At 49.5% G+C, this 16,282-nt stretch overlaps 5 protein-coding genes across 5 annotated transcripts; 2 read left to right on the forward strand and 3 right to left on the reverse strand.

Moving 5' to 3' along the window:
* Positions 1–1,406: 1,406 nt before the first annotated feature.
* Positions 1,407–2,226, reverse strand: EI90DRAFT_3049644 (uncharacterized protein). The gene is made up of 3 exons (XM_039059705.1): positions 2,199–2,226; positions 2,121–2,134; positions 1,407–2,065 (listed from the first exon to the last, which is right to left on the reverse strand). Exons 1-3 carry the CDS (start codon positions 2,217–2,219, stop codon positions 1,642–1,644), a joined length of 459 nt encoding a protein of 152 aa, XP_038918147.1. The 5' UTR covers positions 2,220–2,226; the 3' UTR covers positions 1,407–1,641.
* A 6,309-nt stretch (positions 2,227–8,535) lies between these two features.
* Positions 8,536–11,349, forward strand: EI90DRAFT_3049656 (peptidase S8/S53 domain-containing protein). The gene is made up of 13 exons (XM_039059706.1): positions 8,536–9,425; positions 9,491–9,591; positions 9,643–9,686; positions 9,738–9,770; positions 9,827–9,842; positions 9,898–9,955; positions 10,017–10,090; positions 10,147–10,333; positions 10,388–10,533; positions 10,584–10,714; positions 10,766–10,821; positions 10,874–10,995; positions 11,049–11,349. Exons 1-13 carry the CDS (start codon positions 8,677–8,679, stop codon positions 11,252–11,254), a joined length of 1,923 nt encoding a protein of 640 aa, XP_038918148.1. The 5' UTR covers positions 8,536–8,676; the 3' UTR covers positions 11,255–11,349.
* A 1,628-nt stretch (positions 11,350–12,977) lies between these two features.
* Positions 12,978–14,196, reverse strand: EI90DRAFT_2970074 (60S ribosomal protein L17 L23). Its single transcript, XM_039055675.1, has 5 exons — positions 14,141–14,196; positions 14,007–14,078; positions 13,818–13,946; positions 13,637–13,764; positions 12,978–13,571 (listed from the first exon to the last, which is right to left on the reverse strand). Exons 1-5 carry the CDS (start codon positions 14,184–14,186, stop codon positions 13,371–13,373), a joined length of 576 nt encoding a protein of 191 aa, XP_038918149.1. The 5' UTR covers positions 14,187–14,196; the 3' UTR covers positions 12,978–13,370.
* Positions 14,197–14,312: 116 nt separating this feature from the next.
* On the reverse strand, positions 14,313–15,332 carry EI90DRAFT_445172 (uncharacterized protein). The gene has a single exon (XM_039067624.1). The coding sequence runs from the start codon at positions 15,018–15,020 to the stop codon at positions 14,487–14,489; it is 534 nt and encodes a 177-aa protein (XP_038918150.1). The 5' UTR covers positions 15,021–15,332; the 3' UTR covers positions 14,313–14,486.
* Positions 15,333–15,585: 253 nt separating this feature from the next.
* EI90DRAFT_3014909 (uncharacterized protein) lies at positions 15,586–15,981 on the forward strand (the record flags this gene model as incomplete). The annotated part of the gene is made up of 2 exons (XM_039056836.1): positions 15,586–15,598; positions 15,659–15,981. 2 exons carry the CDS (start codon positions 15,586–15,588, stop codon positions 15,979–15,981), a joined length of 336 nt encoding a protein of 111 aa, XP_038918151.1.
* Positions 15,982–16,282: the final 301 nt, after the last annotated feature.

Below are 16,282 nucleotides of genomic sequence, written 5' to 3' on the forward strand. Positions count from 1 at the left end.
GGCAAGCTTGGTTGGCCAAGTACTTACGATCACGACAGAGTCTTGTTTGTATATGATATCTAATCACGCGCGCATTCCTCAAGAAGTTGGCCCCGCGTGCTCTGTACTGCTATGCCCGTGCTGGCATTCTTCATGTTGTCATGGAAGGGAGCGTGTTGAGGCCGCCTTGGCGCTGTTTCAGGGGGAGCGCTTGGTCATGTTGGAATTACGTGTATAATGCATTAATGTGAGACCCAGGAGGTCTTGCATATATCACTCCCTGAGCACAGCAACCATGCATACGTCTTCGCGCCAGTATGGAATGAATCCAATAGCCCGATCTAAGTCAAGTCGGAAATTCAACGTATGTCATGGACATGCATGTCTGTTTCGAGATCAGGCCACGTATTATTTGTGGGGACAAGGGACCGCTGTCTCTATATGTTGTCCGAGATGAATTACACATTCCACAAGTGACGTGAAATGACAAGAGAATAACATAACCATTGACACTGAGTTTGACTTCGGCGACAGAGCGGAGGGATGGTGTTGCCGAGATAACATAGGGATGGTTACTATGATAGAAGTATCTCTCGGTGAGGCGGTGCTCGCGATATCTCCTAAACGTACAGGTGATACATTCCATACGATAGGCACGCTTTTGTCGATTACCTACATTGCAGTCGAATGCCGTCCACAAGCTCCATCACGCCACAACCGGGGCTTATTAAATCAGCAACTATACTCCGCCGGTGGCACCACCGCAACCATGCCCAGCAACAACGCCCCGTGGACGTGCCCACGAGTGTATGTTGTCGATTCTGGGAAGCCTGCAGACCCCGGGGTGTCAGTGCTCCGTGGTTGCATGGCAGGCAATCGAAGGCGTCCCGACAGTAATATGGGCGAGGGTGAAATATAAGTAGTGGTAAGGAAACCTACGAGGGGCTCTACGCCGTAAAGTGCAGGGAGAGGAAATGCGGCTCGGTAGCCTAGACTTTGGGATTATATTCGGTCACACAATTCACCCTGCTGCTTAGATTATGTACGTCAAAATAAACCTCGGTCGATGAGCGGTCATCGTTGCAGTTGCTGAGCAGACGCATTGAAGATTGGCCTCTAAGAGCCATGGGAACATAAGACAGGCAAAGAATACGGTGTGTGCGACAAGATAACAGAACATCTATTTGGCAGTGGCAAGCTATGCGGGAGGAAGCGGCGAACGCTCTTGATAAGGGTTTTGCCGAGTCGAAGTGTTTCTTTGGTGAAGATACGGTGGCACTCAAGGGAGGCTGTAAGACTTGCAGAGAGCGCGGCAATTTTCCCGGTAGCAGTGCGGTCAGTTAGTAGAGCGACACGAGGATGTGCGTTCGCTTCCCTAGCGAGCGAGCGAGAGCACTTGCTAACTTTGACTGGGCTAAACTGGAAGGCTTGCCAACGTGATCTCTTCGTCCACCGTCACCAGGCTCGTATCAAGCATGTTCATCTAGTACTGTGTCGTAACGTGGTCCTCGGGGGAAGGAGCTGGTCATTCTCTCACCCATTTGATGAAAAATCGACCAACCAATTCTTACCCAGCTGCACGCGACTGCCCCGGAATTAAAGGAATCGAAATGAGCTTAATGCTGGAAGAACAACCCACCAAGCTTAGCTGGTTGCACTGGGTCATCGGTAAGATGGGATGCCTCTTAACTGGTCACCTTGTATGCTGGGCGGCCATTGGTGTGGTAATGTGAAGAGGCGGATGCTGGAGAGCTCCTCAATTCGAGCGCGACTCGGTAGTATGATAATATAGGGGCCTACTGACACAAAATAAAATACGATTGCATCCAACGTGCAGACTCGAACCAGACGGTTGACGGTTACGCGGTGGAGATCCGGGTTGACCGGTGGCTGGTGATACTCGAGAGGCGGAACATGATATAAGAAGCGAGTGACCGAGTAATTACAATGATCCGATTGGTAACCGGTGTGCTTCAGCGAGATTTCTAGGTGGGGCGCTACAAGCCAAGCTAGGGCTACGACAGTCCGAGACTCCACTTGCTGAAGATCTCCACCAGCAAGCCTCAAGGACTCCGGGAGGCCTCGTCTACCCGCAGTATAAGTCAGATCTAGTCATGACGATTCAAAGCAAGATACTAGACCGAGTGGGTAGCGGCTGCGGGAGATTGGAGGGAGACGTGTTGGAAAGAAAGTTGTTCATTGCACTGATTGAGACCTACTTCTCGTCTGGACAGTTTCATCTTCGCGCTGAATCTTAGAAGTTAAGAACCTGTTATCATGTGCCGGGCCCGGGCATCGTACAGTGCATTCCAGTAATGCTGCATAATCGCAATGCATACAGAGGTGGTGAGTTCATTTGGTCGCAATCGATGGGGGAAAATGTTGTTTTCTACTTAGGTGAACTGATGCAAAGATAAAGGCCATTTTATCCCCACTTTTGCTGATGCTAAACGAGGGAACTAAGAAACTTTAGGAGGTAACAACAAATCGCGCAATCCTGCATGGGTTAGAGAAATGTCAATGTCCGTGTTTGTCGCCTAGTAGTGGCCCACCTTTACGAAATATCCGTGCAATGTAAACCGTGTTTTCGCGTCGGCCACAAGGCTACTTGGCGAGAACTATTGCTGCAACACCGGGGGAATCCGAGTCAAATATTCGCAGAGCAAGAGGTGGGTTATAGATAATGGTTTTTACAAGAAGGTCCGAATCACTAACCAGAAGAGCAGGGAAGTGGTTATCTTTGAATATATCGACTGCCTCATATCAATGGAATCGGCTGTGATTCAAGATGATCCCAAATGAAGTCAATGCAGTTGAATCCGTAATATTGTAAGAGTAGATTCATGGATATCTATTCGTTGCATGAAGCACTTGTAGAGTAATGGATATGAGCGTTTTCGGGGTGGAGAATCGAAGCAATCCTTCTGAACCAAGTGTAAGCAGAAAGAAAGAACGGGTAACGAAGCGCAGGTCTGAGGCCCCTAAAACGCAAGTGAGCCTTGTAGGAAGTTAATAAATTGACGAGTTAGAGTATTGGTCGGTGCAAGGAACGCGAAAGCGGTCGCCGAAACGAAACGGAATGGTGCAAACGGGTTCAAGTAAAATTTCTGCCGCCATCTGCTTACGTACGCTAGCTGCCAGGCGCCCTGAATTGGGTTAGAGCTCAACAAATCAACGATTTTTCTGTGTATTCACCCGGATTGCGCACGTTCATTCTCGCATGGTGAAAACGACAAGGAGAGCACTCACCCGCACGGAGCGATACGGGTGGTTCGGTTAGGGAATAGATGAGATTGTTCCTACGTGAACGGGCCGCGGAAATTTGGGCAGTGTCGGGGCATTTCCGTCTCCTACCAGTAGAAGGGAGGGAGAACAGTGGGGAAAGATAATGTTCCGGAGCCATTGACCTCACACGCACGAGAGCGAGTGAGATCGCGGAATTGGAGATGCACCTCAGCAAGCTTTCACCTCCCCCGGGATATCACTTTTGAGGTGAGGAGACGAAACAATAGCCATGTGGCTGTCGTTAGCAGGCAGACTAACATGCTGTAGCCCTCCAACGCTCGAACGAGATGGATAGGAAGGTAAACGGAAGCAAGCGAGCATGGAAGGAACTTCCATTTACGGTGCTGAGTCGCCATATTCATATCTCTCACCTTCGCCTTATCCGTCATTGCAGATGAACGAAATGTCTCTCTGAGAAATAGCCATATTCCAGCTGGTGGTTGGGACGACATTCCGATTCTGGAGACTTTCTTAGACCTGGTCGCGGTAGGTAACCCCACCTCCTTGAAAAATGTGGAGCTGGTGCACGATGTTTATGCTCGTAACCGGGAAATATGCGTCAGCGTTCGGAGTCGAACCATGATTTATAGAGTCGCTCGTACTGGCACCAGACCCTCAACCATGCCAACAATGGGCACACAATGATTCATTTGCTGCATATGAGTCGGGGTCCCGCAGGCCTTTCGATTCTTACGACAAGCCGGATGTGTTCGATGTCCATCAGTCTGTTATGTGGCCTGAAGGTCAATGCCTCCATTGTTCACCGGAATGGAGGGGTAGAAGGAAATATGTCTCTCCATTCCAGTGAATTGGGGTTTGGATCTTCAGCAACTCCCATATTGGCCTGATGTCTATTGACAAAGTTCAGGCGTTCAGAAATGTAGCGCCGCACCAATTCCTTGAGAGCATCAGTGGCATTTACATCACACAACTACCACGTCAGGCAGCCTCCACCCTTGACAGGATTAGATAGGCGATGTCCGGTCGCGCAGGAAGTAGCGGGTCGAAGGGGTGGCTTGCAGCCAGTACGGTAAACGGGTACAGACTTGATATTGGGCGTCACTCGACGCGTGAGGATGCATGAACAGGAACGGGGGGCGCTTTCTGCAGCAAATGGGTCCCTAAAATTGTCAACTTCATGTGGCAGACGCAGTGAAAAGGTTATTGATATCGGCGTTTCCACCACTGATTTTGTAATGAACAGAAGCTGTTTGCGAACGCTAAAATTAAGCGCATAACGGAGGACACCTTTCTCAGTTATGGATTCAACGTGTATAAGCTGAGAAACAATCTCGCCACACAGGGGACTGGAAGCGCTAGCCACAAGATTTCCTATTCAAGAAATTTCCCCCAGCCAGACGCACACTTCTGCAATCGCTTAGTGCGGCTTTCCATTGGCGTGTTTTTCCTGTGCTTTGTGATGTCTGGTGTAGCTGCACCTTGTGGTTGTGGTTGTGCTTTCCCTGGGCACGTGGCGGACCCGGATTGGGGGTCCAATGTCCATCCATTCGGCGCAGGGCAGCCGGTGGGAACGAACCTTCCTCATTCATCACAATACCAGCTGATACTTAGGTAATCTTTGTTACATATCTCCGTTTTTTGGGTGGATTCCTGATGAGATGGGCTTGGTTCCTAAGTTTTCCGCAACGTTCGAATACCAGATCGCGAGCTTATCTCGCCCGTCCTCTTCCAATCGTTCAGCTCCGTATGAGCATTTCTCCACGCTCGCCGTCAACGGAATGATATGGTTCATGATCTGTGTCTCAAGAGGAATCCCTCAAAAAATCGGAGTTGACTGAATCGGCTGGGAAGATCTGGATCTCATTTACGAAATACCTAACAGCAGCTGAAGGGTCCATGTCGCATTTGTGGAGGCGTCGACTGGTGTTTTCTTTGCCACGAAGTGGCGTCGGCGACACGGTGCACCGTTACACTCTTCAGCGGTATATTCAGGAGTGCGGCAAATTTTGTGCCCCAGTGCAGCGATGGTTTCGGGGCATGACCTTGTCAGGGGTGCGCAAATTCTTCTACTATATAGAGTCAATTCGGTTAATAATCCACGAATAACCAATACACTGATGCATCACCTTGATAACCGGATCTTTCCTAGCCATCTTCCTAGCCAAAGAGTGAATATGTCTTCCCAACGGGCCTTCTCTCCCCCTCCTGGCATCGTCTTGTATCGTTCCCTGAACTCCTGCTCACGGAAATTGTTGCGGGAGGTTTTGAGAGCAATTTCGCGGTTGGACGAAGCCAAACGGTGCACTGGCTGACGAGAAATTTCGAAATTTGTGAAATATCAACTACGTATTCTGGGATCGTGTTCATATCGCTGGTTGGGATTTCGACGAAGAAAGTGGTCTAATTTGGAAGGTTTCATTCATTCTTGCAGCAGTCTGGAGCGTGGCCATCACAAAGAGAGGATTGAATAGATCTGAAAGGCATAAAAGCATGGTCTGAGCATTAGTTCTCCCCACCAGTTCCTTCTTCTCCCCCCCTCGCTCTCGGAACCCCGTCGCTACTCGCCTTTGCTGTCCTTGGATTGTCTCTCGACGCCTGGTTTGTGGCCATTCTGAACTCCTTTCACTCAATGGATGAAGGCCCTTGGCGTCCCACTCGTTGTCCACGTTGACGTTCCCCTTCCTGTACAAGTTCCCTGCCTATTACGCAACAACTCTGACGTTTGATGATCTCTGGGCTGTCGATCTTCGCTCACTGCACTTTGGCACCTTGGCCTTCTCATCGACCTGTGACCGTAGCTTCCATCTCTGTGCGGCCTTGCCGTGTCCGCTCGCTTCGTCAAGACCACTTATTGACCAGCTTCGCTTCTTTCCATCGTGACCATCGGATCAACTGTTACCTTCCTCCATGACAGCTTGGGATGGAGCCAATGTATTCTTGTCCGGGACTTCGAAGACTTGTTGTAATTGACTCCGACGCGCCTTGTGGATTCTATCGTCTAGGAAGCGAGCAACAACCAACTAAATCAAGTGCGAAGACGCATGGGGCCCTTTCAATCCGATGGATGCGCAACCGCAGAGCTTGCCAGTTCCTTTTTCCCTACGCCCTTGCTCCCGGAACTCTAGCCGTCACCATCCTTGCATCATCAATGTCTCGTTGGTAGCCACTCAAAACCTTTCCTTTCGCGACCTCAACACTATCGGATCCTGAGGCTGTGGGTTATATCACTTATGGTCACAGCTCTCATCTTCATGCAACCCGTCCACGTCTGCTTTGGCGAACTGCTTGTGGATCAGTTTTACCGGTCTACACATCCTGCTTTCCCTCTGTGACTGTTTGGGCTGCCGATGGACTCCGACGACCCGTTGCATACCTTATGGATTTGACGCACCTTGCAGGTTCCATAGACAGAGGGGAGTGGAACACAAAGCGGAGGCAAATTGAATACGGGAACCCATACACACCCTTTTCTATCCAATGGACGCACGGTGAGAAAGAACGACCCCCCTTCCTTTCTGCTCCACCATGTTTCTATCACTGTATGCTCTTGCCCCGGGCCGTTTCCCTTGAAGCTCTCAGTCTTTCGGTTTGGAGTACCCCGTCGGCAGGCTTCTTTCTGTGTATTTCGTCTTGGATCTTTCCCTTCTTGTGTAGCTCATCGATCAGCGTTATACCCTATTTCTGGACCATACTTCCAACAAAAGCGGCGAACACATCACTTCCGTCATACGAATAGTACGTACCATGATTTTCTTTTAGCTAGCAAGCAATATTCATCGAATTCGTTCACGCAGCGGTATGTCCTGTTTATTTCGGGAGAGTGGGAGAGCACTTCAGCGGGACGCCCTCGTGGCGTTGGTATGGACATGTTCCCACTGGCGCTTGCGCCTGTTGTCCATGCCCCTTTCCTGTTGGGGTGGAACTGTGCGAGCCAGTTGGCTCGTATGGTATTCACCCGACAGGTTTGGCCGTAAGTACCATTTCCCCTCTCACATTGAGACTCACGCTGACATCCTTACATGTGCAGGAATATCTTATGTCGCCCTCATTGTTGGGCAAGGAGCAAATTTAATGGTAAGCCGATTAGGTCCACTCGTGTATTTTTCGCCACTAACATGGTTACGCCACTGGTGGGAGCTTCCCGTCGATTTGATAGCTCAGCTTCGCCATATGGTACGCTAGAAGCATGTTGACAGTTCTGGATTCGTGCTGGGATCCGTTCCAGTGTTTCACCTATCCTAGCAGACGTGGATCTATCCAGGTAGTTGTGTACAATATTACTTTTCATTGCACTGTTTACGAGAGACTGAGACGGCGCCTATTGAGCTCTGCGTTACTTCCTTTCGTCTATCTGGTATCCACCCAACAGGTTTGGCCGTAAGTATCATTTCCCCTCTCACATTGAGACTCATGCTGACATCCTTATATGTCCAGGGATAACTTACGTCGCCCTCATTGTTGGGCAAGGAGTAAATCTAATAGTAAGCTGATCAGGTCCACTCGTGTATTTTTTCGCCACTAACATTGGGTTACGCCACTGGCGGGAGCTCCCCTGCATTGGTTGATTTTATGGCTCAGCTCCCCCATATGGTGCGCTAGAAGCACGATAACTGTCCCTTTCTTATGCCTGGATTCGTGCTGAGTTTTGGTCCACCTGGTGAGGCAAACACACAACGAACGTTCCATATTCTATGCTGAGTCGGTGAAACACCGGGCAATTGTTGGTCTTCTATGTAGCCCCTTCTCGTTTCCGTTCTGTTAGCCCTCAGTTCTCATTACACTATCCGCTAGGGGCGCGATGTTTGCCTGTACCGCGCGTTCTTTCGTGTTTCACCTATCCTGGCAGACGTGTATTTATCCAGCGTGCTGCTAACAGACCTGAAAGGCCTCAGCCTCGCAGCCGACACGAACGTACAATGTAAACTTATTGAAGTGTGCCAGTGCTTGCAGGGCCACTAGCATTAATGTCTTTGTAGCCTAGCTAAACATCTATGGACCGCCGAAACGACTCATGGAATCACGCAGCCGGCTTAGTGTAGGCAGGTTACCAGCCTCTATTGGAACACTTAGAGGCTTAGCGCTCGGCGAACATTCAGTTATGTGTCATCCATTAGACATCGAGCTGTTTTGGTTGCAACGCGTTGGAGAACTGCTTAGAGATGTTCCACCCGGCCTCGTTCATCAAGCGGATCAACGGATATGCAGGCCTCTATTGGAACAGACTCCTTGTCTGATTTGCCGAGGTTTATCCGCAGATCGAATTATATGACGAAAGCGGTTTAGGCTAGCACAGCCACCCAATGTTCCTAATTCGCCTTTGTGCCTTGACTATGTTGCGAGCTCCGACGTTGTCGAGGATTTGCAGGAGAATGGAAACGTAGCCGTCCCCTGCCCCATCTTCTGCTTCTCACTTTCGTACTCTCACACTTCCTTGCTCCTGGGCGGGGTTTCATGTTCTTCGTGTCAGTGGCTTTTGGAAGCATCATGCTGTCTACACCCAACGTCAGACGTACCCTTTCTCCTCCTCCCCCTTGGATGGTAGACTCTGCACCACCGCCTGATTATCCGCTCACCTTACGTTTTGCTTTGCGTCAAGGCAATTTTCCATCGCTGGAGAAGAAGTTGTTGGACATCAGCAATCCTTTAAGTCCTCGCTGGAGACAACATTTGACAAAGCAGGAAGTTGAGAACTTCACGCGGCCGACCAATGAAACTCTGAGAGCGGTTGATGCGTTTCTGTCATCTCATGGGATCAACCTGCATGCTGCTCATCGCTCTCCAGCGCTGGATTGGATCAGTGTCAATGTAACAGTCTCCAAGGCAGAGGCCATCCTCAATGCAACGTATATGTTGTATTCGAGCGTCTATTCCGGGAAAATGCTGCTACGATGCGCTTCTTACGACCTCCCAAACGAAGTTCACCCTCATATTGATACCGTCCAACCTACGAACTACTTTGGACCACCGGAGGGGCGGCGGAGTGATTCTTTTGAAAGGGTCGGTCTTCGTCATTCCTGTGCGCGGCATTGCGGGGATCTGCTACATCCCGGCGATGGAGGCCTCACAATGGCTCGCCGGTCAGGAAAGCCCAGGCGACTCCAAGCCCCGTCTGGCTTTGTTGACCCCCAATATCTCATGTCGGTTTACGGTTTTACGAACTACACCGCATCGTCCAATCGAAGTATGATCGCAGTTGCCAAGTAAGATTGTATGTACAACAACAACCAAGCACCTTATATTCACGGGCGTGTGACCTCCACTCCAGCTTTCTTGGGGATCGTGTCAATTTAGAAGATACGAAACTCTTCTGGGAAAAATTAGCACCTCATGCACTCAATAGTACGCCCTCAATCGAAAATGTGAATGGTGTGTTTCTGTGGCTCTCGTTTACGCTGCAGTTTATCTCATGTTTGTAAGGAGGATCCTATCACCAATACCCGGGATCAGGTACTCGAGAGGGGGTTAGAATCTCATCCTTATTTCAAACGCCACCTACTAATTTTTTCCCGAAGAGTCTAGACTTCCAATATGCCAGCGCCCTGACAGTAAGCATCTGGTGGAATTATTGTTCCACTCGCTGACATGCATGGTTCTCCTCAAGTACCCCACAAGAACAGGTTGGTCCGCTATTTCAACAAACACCTGACCACGCATTAGCTCACGTCCATCGAGTTATCTACAGCACGACCGGACTAGGACCCGGGAGCACAAACTCTATGAGCAATGAACCGTGAGCATCTGCGTATTTAATACCATTCTTAGTTCGTGTCAAACAATACTGAGTTCTTCAGATATGACATCTTGCTGCCGTACATGTTAGCCAAAGAGGACGATAAGCTTCCGACCACAATGTCTATCAGCTATGGTGAGTGCCTCGGAATCCTTGGCCTTGGCCCTTGGCGCTGATATATGAATGATCAGCGGATGATGAACGTTCTATTCCGATTGATTATGCTACGCGGATTTGTCAAATGTATGCAGAACTTGGCGTTCGGGGCGTTAGTGTCCTTCACGCAAGTGGCGACCACGGGGTGGGAGGGACTACGCCCTACTCTTGTCAGAATACGAGAGGTGCTTTTGTACCGTCATTCCCCGCGAGTTGTCCCTAGTGAGTATTTGATGTTTGATATACATGTTCAAGACGCGCTCAAATAAAAATTAGTGTTACTGCTGTCGGATCTACTAGTTCATGGCCTGAGGTCGCTGCCTATTTCAGTGGCGGAGGGTTCAGTAATTACTTTATAAGGCCTTCGTATCAAAATGAAGCTGTGTCGTCCTACGCGAGCCGGATGGGTGGCCAGTTTCGAGGCGAGTAGGTAGCCCAGTCGTTCTGGCACTTTGCTGAATGCTTTCCCCAGGAAAATACAACGACAAAGGTCGCGCATATCCGGACATTGCTGCCCTAGGGATGTCTTATTTGTACATTCTGAATGGAACTGTTGTTGAAACCAAGGGTACCAGTGCATCCACACCCACGGTCGCTGCCATTGTGAGTATCTCAAAATAGGACTTCACTGCGCGTCATGTTCATGGAGACTAGGTTTCGCATTTGAACGACATGGCTCTTATGAAACGGGGCAAAACACTCGGGTTCCTGTAGGTCTTCATCAATCTCTCTCAGCCATTCCCCAACTAACTTCCACTGAAGTAATCCACTGCTTTACCAATTGCAGGGCAGGGGTATGAATGATATCATCAATGGCAGCAATCCTGGGTGTAACACAGGGGGATTCGAAGCCACGGATGGATGGGACCCTGTTACGGGATGGGGTAAGCGTTGTCGACCACTATCAAACCAAACAGAGCTGGATAAATGTGGATAGGTTCTCCCGATTTCCCAAGTCTTGCAAACATTATAAATAGGATGAACACAACTCCCCCTACCAGCGGAACTGCCTTCTCCGTGTTCCCCAATCCTACAAACCTGGCAGGGAGCGCTTCGCTCACCGTAACCCCACCATTGATGGGCACCGAGTTGGTATTGAATGGAGCCTGCTGCATATTGTTATTTCTTCTATTGTTTATCTAATCTAGAGGCTCTTGGCTTCAACGACCACACAGACGCATTGTTGTTCGCGCTGGAACAGATAGGTGAAGGTGCAAACTGATCAATATTGTAAGACTAAGTAACAGCACAATCTGAAAACCAAGGCTGGTGCACTATGCGGAACGAATCGAGGAAGCACAGGGGGAACTAAAGTTTAATTTAAGCTACACATCGAGTGGGAGGGGATTTCTAAAAATTTTGGAGGCTCAACGCTGGGACTAGAACAGTAAGCAGATCAGACCCACAATAATATAATCGAAATCCAGCGAAAGAAATCCAGCGAACACGGTCAGCGTTACATTGGGATATTCTTAGCTGGGGATGGCATAAGAACGGAAGGATTTTTCTGGGAGAACGGATACGTACTGAAGCGTGTCCTTGGGCTAAGCAACAACGCAGAAGGGGTCATTAGAGTTCCCTCCGTTACCAAAAGAAACGGGAGTGTAGAGATCCACATCAGACAACTCAATGAGACTGCTCTTGTCCGCAACGTCAGACTTAGAAAGGAAAATGGTGTAGAAGGAATCCATAGATGCGCAAGTGTGTGGAAGGCGAGGTAGATAGTGGATACAACAGATGGTATACAGGAGTGCTCGAGATTGAAGTTTCGACCATGGTATGGCAGCGACTTTTATATTTCGCGCTCGAAGCTCAAGAAGCCATTCATCCAAGGCGAAGCATCCGGAACGAGTCACAAAAGTTTCCGTGCCACAGTGTCAACGGTGGCAAATCGATCAGGTTGACCCTGGCCACCTTGGCAGATGGAACCATAGCGACGGGTGCTCGGCGTTAATTGCGGAGAAATACAGCAAGCCGCCGGTAACCAAGATCGATTCCCACCCTTTGTCCACTGAATTGACGTTTGAATCTCGCCACGAGCTTTTGGCCCCTCGCGGAATTTGGCTACTTGCTATCGAGGGGTATACGGCCGGTGTACTCGCTGAGAATACGTTTTATCGATCAGCTATTACATTTTGACGGACTGCTGTTGCCCAAGAAAATGGTGAGGTAGATACAGGAGATGGTGTACAAGACTGAAGTTTCGACCATGGCATGGTGGCAACTTTCACCACAGGGACATTTTGCAGGTATAGACGCCACTCATTGGCGGAGCACCTGGAACGAATTACAAACGTTTTTGTGCCACAGAGTGAATGACAGCAAATCATATAAACCCCTAACCTCCGTTTGAAACGGATGGAGGACCCGGAACTACGACGATGTTAATGTGGCGATCGGCGTCAAGTGCGGTGAAACTTTGGGGAGCTTTCATACCTGGCAACCGGGGACCGACTCCCAGGTCTTGTGTGCTGAATTGACGTTTAGCACAACGATGGGATCGCCCTGATCGCACACACCACTCCGTCCTCTGCGCGCGACCGCGCGGAGACCTCCGTCAGCGGCAACACACATATTATCAGCATCTTAGACAAAGTCATTCCGCGCTCATCACATTTGCGAATGGCGACGCACAACCCTTTGCGCCTTAGGAGAGCTCGGCAATTCTCCCCCATCATTCCATGCCCGGCATTTCCGTTGCTTTAAACTAAACTGATAGCTAGCGCGGTTGCATATTACTCATGGTACTAACTGTCGAAGGTGTCAACAAACGAAGGGGTCTCAATCTTAACGGCCGATGAAATTTCCTCGTCAGATTCTGTTCCTTCAGTTCACACCCGCTGGCTTCGTGATACGGAACCCCCCTTCGCGCGGCAAGCTTGATTGCCGCCCAGCCTACCTGGGCTTCGAGCCTACCCTTTGCTTGCTGCGGAGATTGATCTCGATGCACTCATCGAGAGTCCACTGTTGAACAATCCACTATCCCCTTACAGTGCCCACTCACCAATCATGCACACCATTGCACCCCTATTTTTGTATGTACATTACGGTCCACGCAGTTGTCCATCAATTCCCCCCAGTGATGTGGCCATCTCGTGGTTAAATCCCCAGCCACGCGGTTAGACAACGCCAAAAATTCACCAATGTGAAGACCCAAGACACCAGGACAGGAACGGTCATGATCATGTGAAGCATAAGACCTAATTAGAACATACACATAACTATACCGCTTCCTTCCATTGTTAGTCGCACCCACACATCAAACAGCTAAAGCAGTGATCCGTTTCCGTGCAATTTGTCGCCTGTTCAGCCCAGTTAACTTCACAAGACCTTTCCCGTCTTTGTCGTTGTTGCGAGGCACTACCTCGTCGGGAACACCAAGGATGACCTCGATATGACAAGGATGCCCAAGGAAAGGATTGATGCGACCATGCGCACGGTATGTACGTCTGCGCGTTTTCTATGAGATGTCAAGTAAATTAGCAGCTGATTTGTGAAAACATGGCAAAACCAATTGCAACTGACAGGAGCCTGCTGGACAACAATGTTCTTAATCTTCAGTGATTCGACGTCGAGGCCTTTATTATCGGCATTGGCTTCTGCATTCTTCAGCAGGCGGATAATGTATCTGCAAGATTTCTCAGGCCATCGACCTGATTCGGATAGTCACCAACAATTAACATGAACATAAGTTGTACATACGCACCCTGAGTGGTTTTGAACTTGAGTACCTGACCGGTTCGTCCTACACCTCCATTGAAACGTCTGAAAGGTATAGCTTGCTTGTGCTCCTGTACATCAGCCAAGTACTTGTAGGCCTTCGACAGCTTCAGGCCTAACCGAGAAGGGAACTTAAAGGTCATGGACTATACATTCATTCTAAAGTGACACGAACCAACTAAGGCGGCAGCAACCTCGCGCATGTTCTTGAAAGAAGTGCGAAGATTCGCACCGCGAGACTTTGCGACTATTGATGCATACGAGAACATCAGACGAGGTTCCAATCATGGTTATGGCACTGGGCCTCACTCTTCTCTGGATTTGTGAACAGAGGATCAGCCGCATATCGACCCATTTTGGAGACTAGAGGTAGAGACAAGGAGAAAATAAGCAGCTGGAGGTCAAATTTCCCGATGAAGCCCTGGACAGACCTGTGAGGATGGTAAGTTTGGTTCAGCTCTCCGGCGATAACCGCAACTGCACAGTTACTCAGTGTGCGCACGTGATCTGATGAAATGATATATTCCAGCGACATCCTCACCGGCTGGGTGACTGCGACTTGTCAAGCTTTCTTCTAGTCTCCATGGTCTCCTGTCTCACTTTCTTTGTCTTCTCTGACCCAGTGGTCACGGACAGGTCCTTGCGGTTGCCGTAATCACGTGGATGGGAAGGACGTCGGACTTGATGTCTGATGATGGCCGCCAGAGGACACTGAGCTACGGTCGCGCCTCCACCGGAATGGCATGCAACGGCTTTTGAGCATCAGTGGGTCCTGAAGCTTCCGGATGAAGCTACGGGCAATTGGATCCGTAGGTTTTTTTTGCCAGAATTTTTCCGTTCTGCAACCACACGGTAATTTAGCATCAGTGACGATCTTTGGTGCTCCTGAGCAGTTGGGTGGACCGGCATCTTCCCGTTTTATGTAAAGATCCCAATGCACGCCAGTCATTCCGCGGGCGCAGTTATTCCACCTCATGTTCAAGGTGACTTCTGAGTCACATCCGGAATATCGAGCACCATTCCTTTCCGGTGGCGTTGAGAAACTCCAAGGTAGCATGTACAAAATTAATGTCCTTTTACTTTGAGAGACACCTGCTGCTCCTGTGGTTTGATAATCCAAATCTGGAGTCATTCCTCCGATGTCTGGCTGAAACTTGCGGCTTCCCTTTTTGGGTGACAGGGGTGGCATGTGTTGATATTTCTGATCAGACTTTGCGCCTCAAACACGTGTGGCTGGGCTTCTAGCGCGGAAACCTACGTGAATCGGATCATTCTATGATCCCCCCTGAGCGTCCGCTCGGAATACGACCAACGTTGCGCGCTGATACACTTGTCTTCGGTATTGGCATTGGCAATCAAGATTCATTGACCTCAACTATAATTCCGGTATCCTCCAGGGGAATGATGGGATTTGACTCATGGCTGCGGAATACAAGCTACGGTCCTGCAAACAAAGGCGACAATGATTTATGGGCCATTCCAACTTCGTTGCTTGGGCGTCACTCCTGACTCTGTCGATCATTGACTTCGGCAGCTCTTTACGAGTCTAATCCCCCTGGGTTTACTCCTAAGGCTCCTACTGCCACTGCGGCGGTGCCCTAGTGCCGTTGAGCCTGTACAAGACATATCTCCGTGAAATTGCGCCCCACTACATATATAGGGTCCGCGTGGCCAGGACAGCATCACCACTCAAGCTACATACTCCTCACAATCTTAGACCCCCAACGCACCATACATCCTCTGCGTCTTGCAATATGTCTTCCTACAGTCAGTCGCATCGTACTTTTGATGCCAGCTGAACGTTTGGTACTCATCATATCACTCCAGTTTTTTATCAAGTCTATGACGAGCAGGGAAAGCTTCATGCTCCCGCCTATGGCTCTTGCGACCCCGCAAGGTACCCATTCGTTGGGGCGTTCATGCAGAAAGATGTGGGCCAGGCCCCCCAAGCTGTGCATGTCTGTCGTCTGCTCTCTATGATGGAAAACGCCTCAGACAGTCGCTGCACCGAATTGTTTGCGACGTTCGACACATTCGCTAAGAACCTAGGATTCAGTGAAAAGGACACCGTGAACCTCGCGGAGAACGGATACGGACGCGATCCAGACCACCCTCTCATCTTCAAGATGCTTAGCTGGGATCGTAAATGAACTAGTTCCACATTGGTGTCCTTTCCCCACGGTGCGATATTGAAGCTCCCGACATGTCCAAACTGGCCTGACTAATTGACGTATCGTTCTTTCAGATCGCGAGAACACCCTGCATCGCAGTGTTTCGAGTATTTGGAGTTCCATTTAGATTTTGCTTTCATCCACATTCTCCATTAATTCTTCCTTCTATACATACATATACAAGACTATTGTGACTCTTTACTTTACTTCTACTCGTATTATAGTGACAATTCGTATCTCTCCTAATCATAGAGTTTTTTACCCCTCTTACCTTTACGCA

The sequence above is a fragment of the Cantharellus anzutake genome (genome assembly GCF_015039405.1).
Source record: "Cantharellus anzutake strain C23 chromosome Unknown EI90scaffold_15, whole genome shotgun sequence".
Lineage (NCBI taxonomy): Eukaryota > Fungi > Basidiomycota > Agaricomycetes > Cantharellales > Hydnaceae > Cantharellus > Cantharellus anzutake.

What these genes read in the sequence shown, in the direction of transcription:
- EI90DRAFT_445172 (XM_039067624.1), bottom strand. Translation starts at nt 15,020, where the DNA reads ATGCCACCCCTGTCACCCAAAAAGGGAAGCCGCAAGTTTCAGCCAGAC.
- EI90DRAFT_3049656 (XM_039059706.1), top strand. Translation starts at nt 8,677, where the DNA reads ATGTTCTTCGTGTCAGTGGCTTTTGGAAGCATCATGCTGTCTACACCC. An exon ending in GATCAGGTACTCGAGAGGGG is followed by an intron (nt 9,687 to 9,737) that starts GTTAGAATCTCA and finishes TTTTTCCCGAAG; the next exon opens with AGTCTAGACTTCCAATATGC. An exon ending in GGCAAAACACTCGGGTTCCT is followed by an intron (nt 10,822 to 10,873) that starts GTAGGTCTTCAT and finishes CTTCCACTGAAG; the next exon opens with TAATCCACTGCTTTACCAAT.
- EI90DRAFT_3049644 (XM_039059705.1), bottom strand. Translation starts at nt 2,219, where the DNA reads ATGAAACTGTCCAGACGAGAA.
- EI90DRAFT_2970074 (XM_039055675.1), bottom strand. Translation starts at nt 14,186, where the DNA reads ATGGGTCGATATGCGGCTGATCCTCTGTTCACAAATCCAGAGAAGA. An exon ending in GTTCACAAATCCAGAGAAGA is followed by an intron (nt 14,079 to 14,140) that starts GTGAGGCCCAGT and finishes ATGCATCAATAG; the next exon opens with TCGCAAAGTCTCGCGGTGCG. An exon ending in CAAGTTCAAAACCACTCAGG is followed by an intron (nt 13,765 to 13,817) that starts GTGCGTATGTAC and finishes TATCCGAATCAG; the next exon opens with GTCGATGGCCTGAGAAATCT.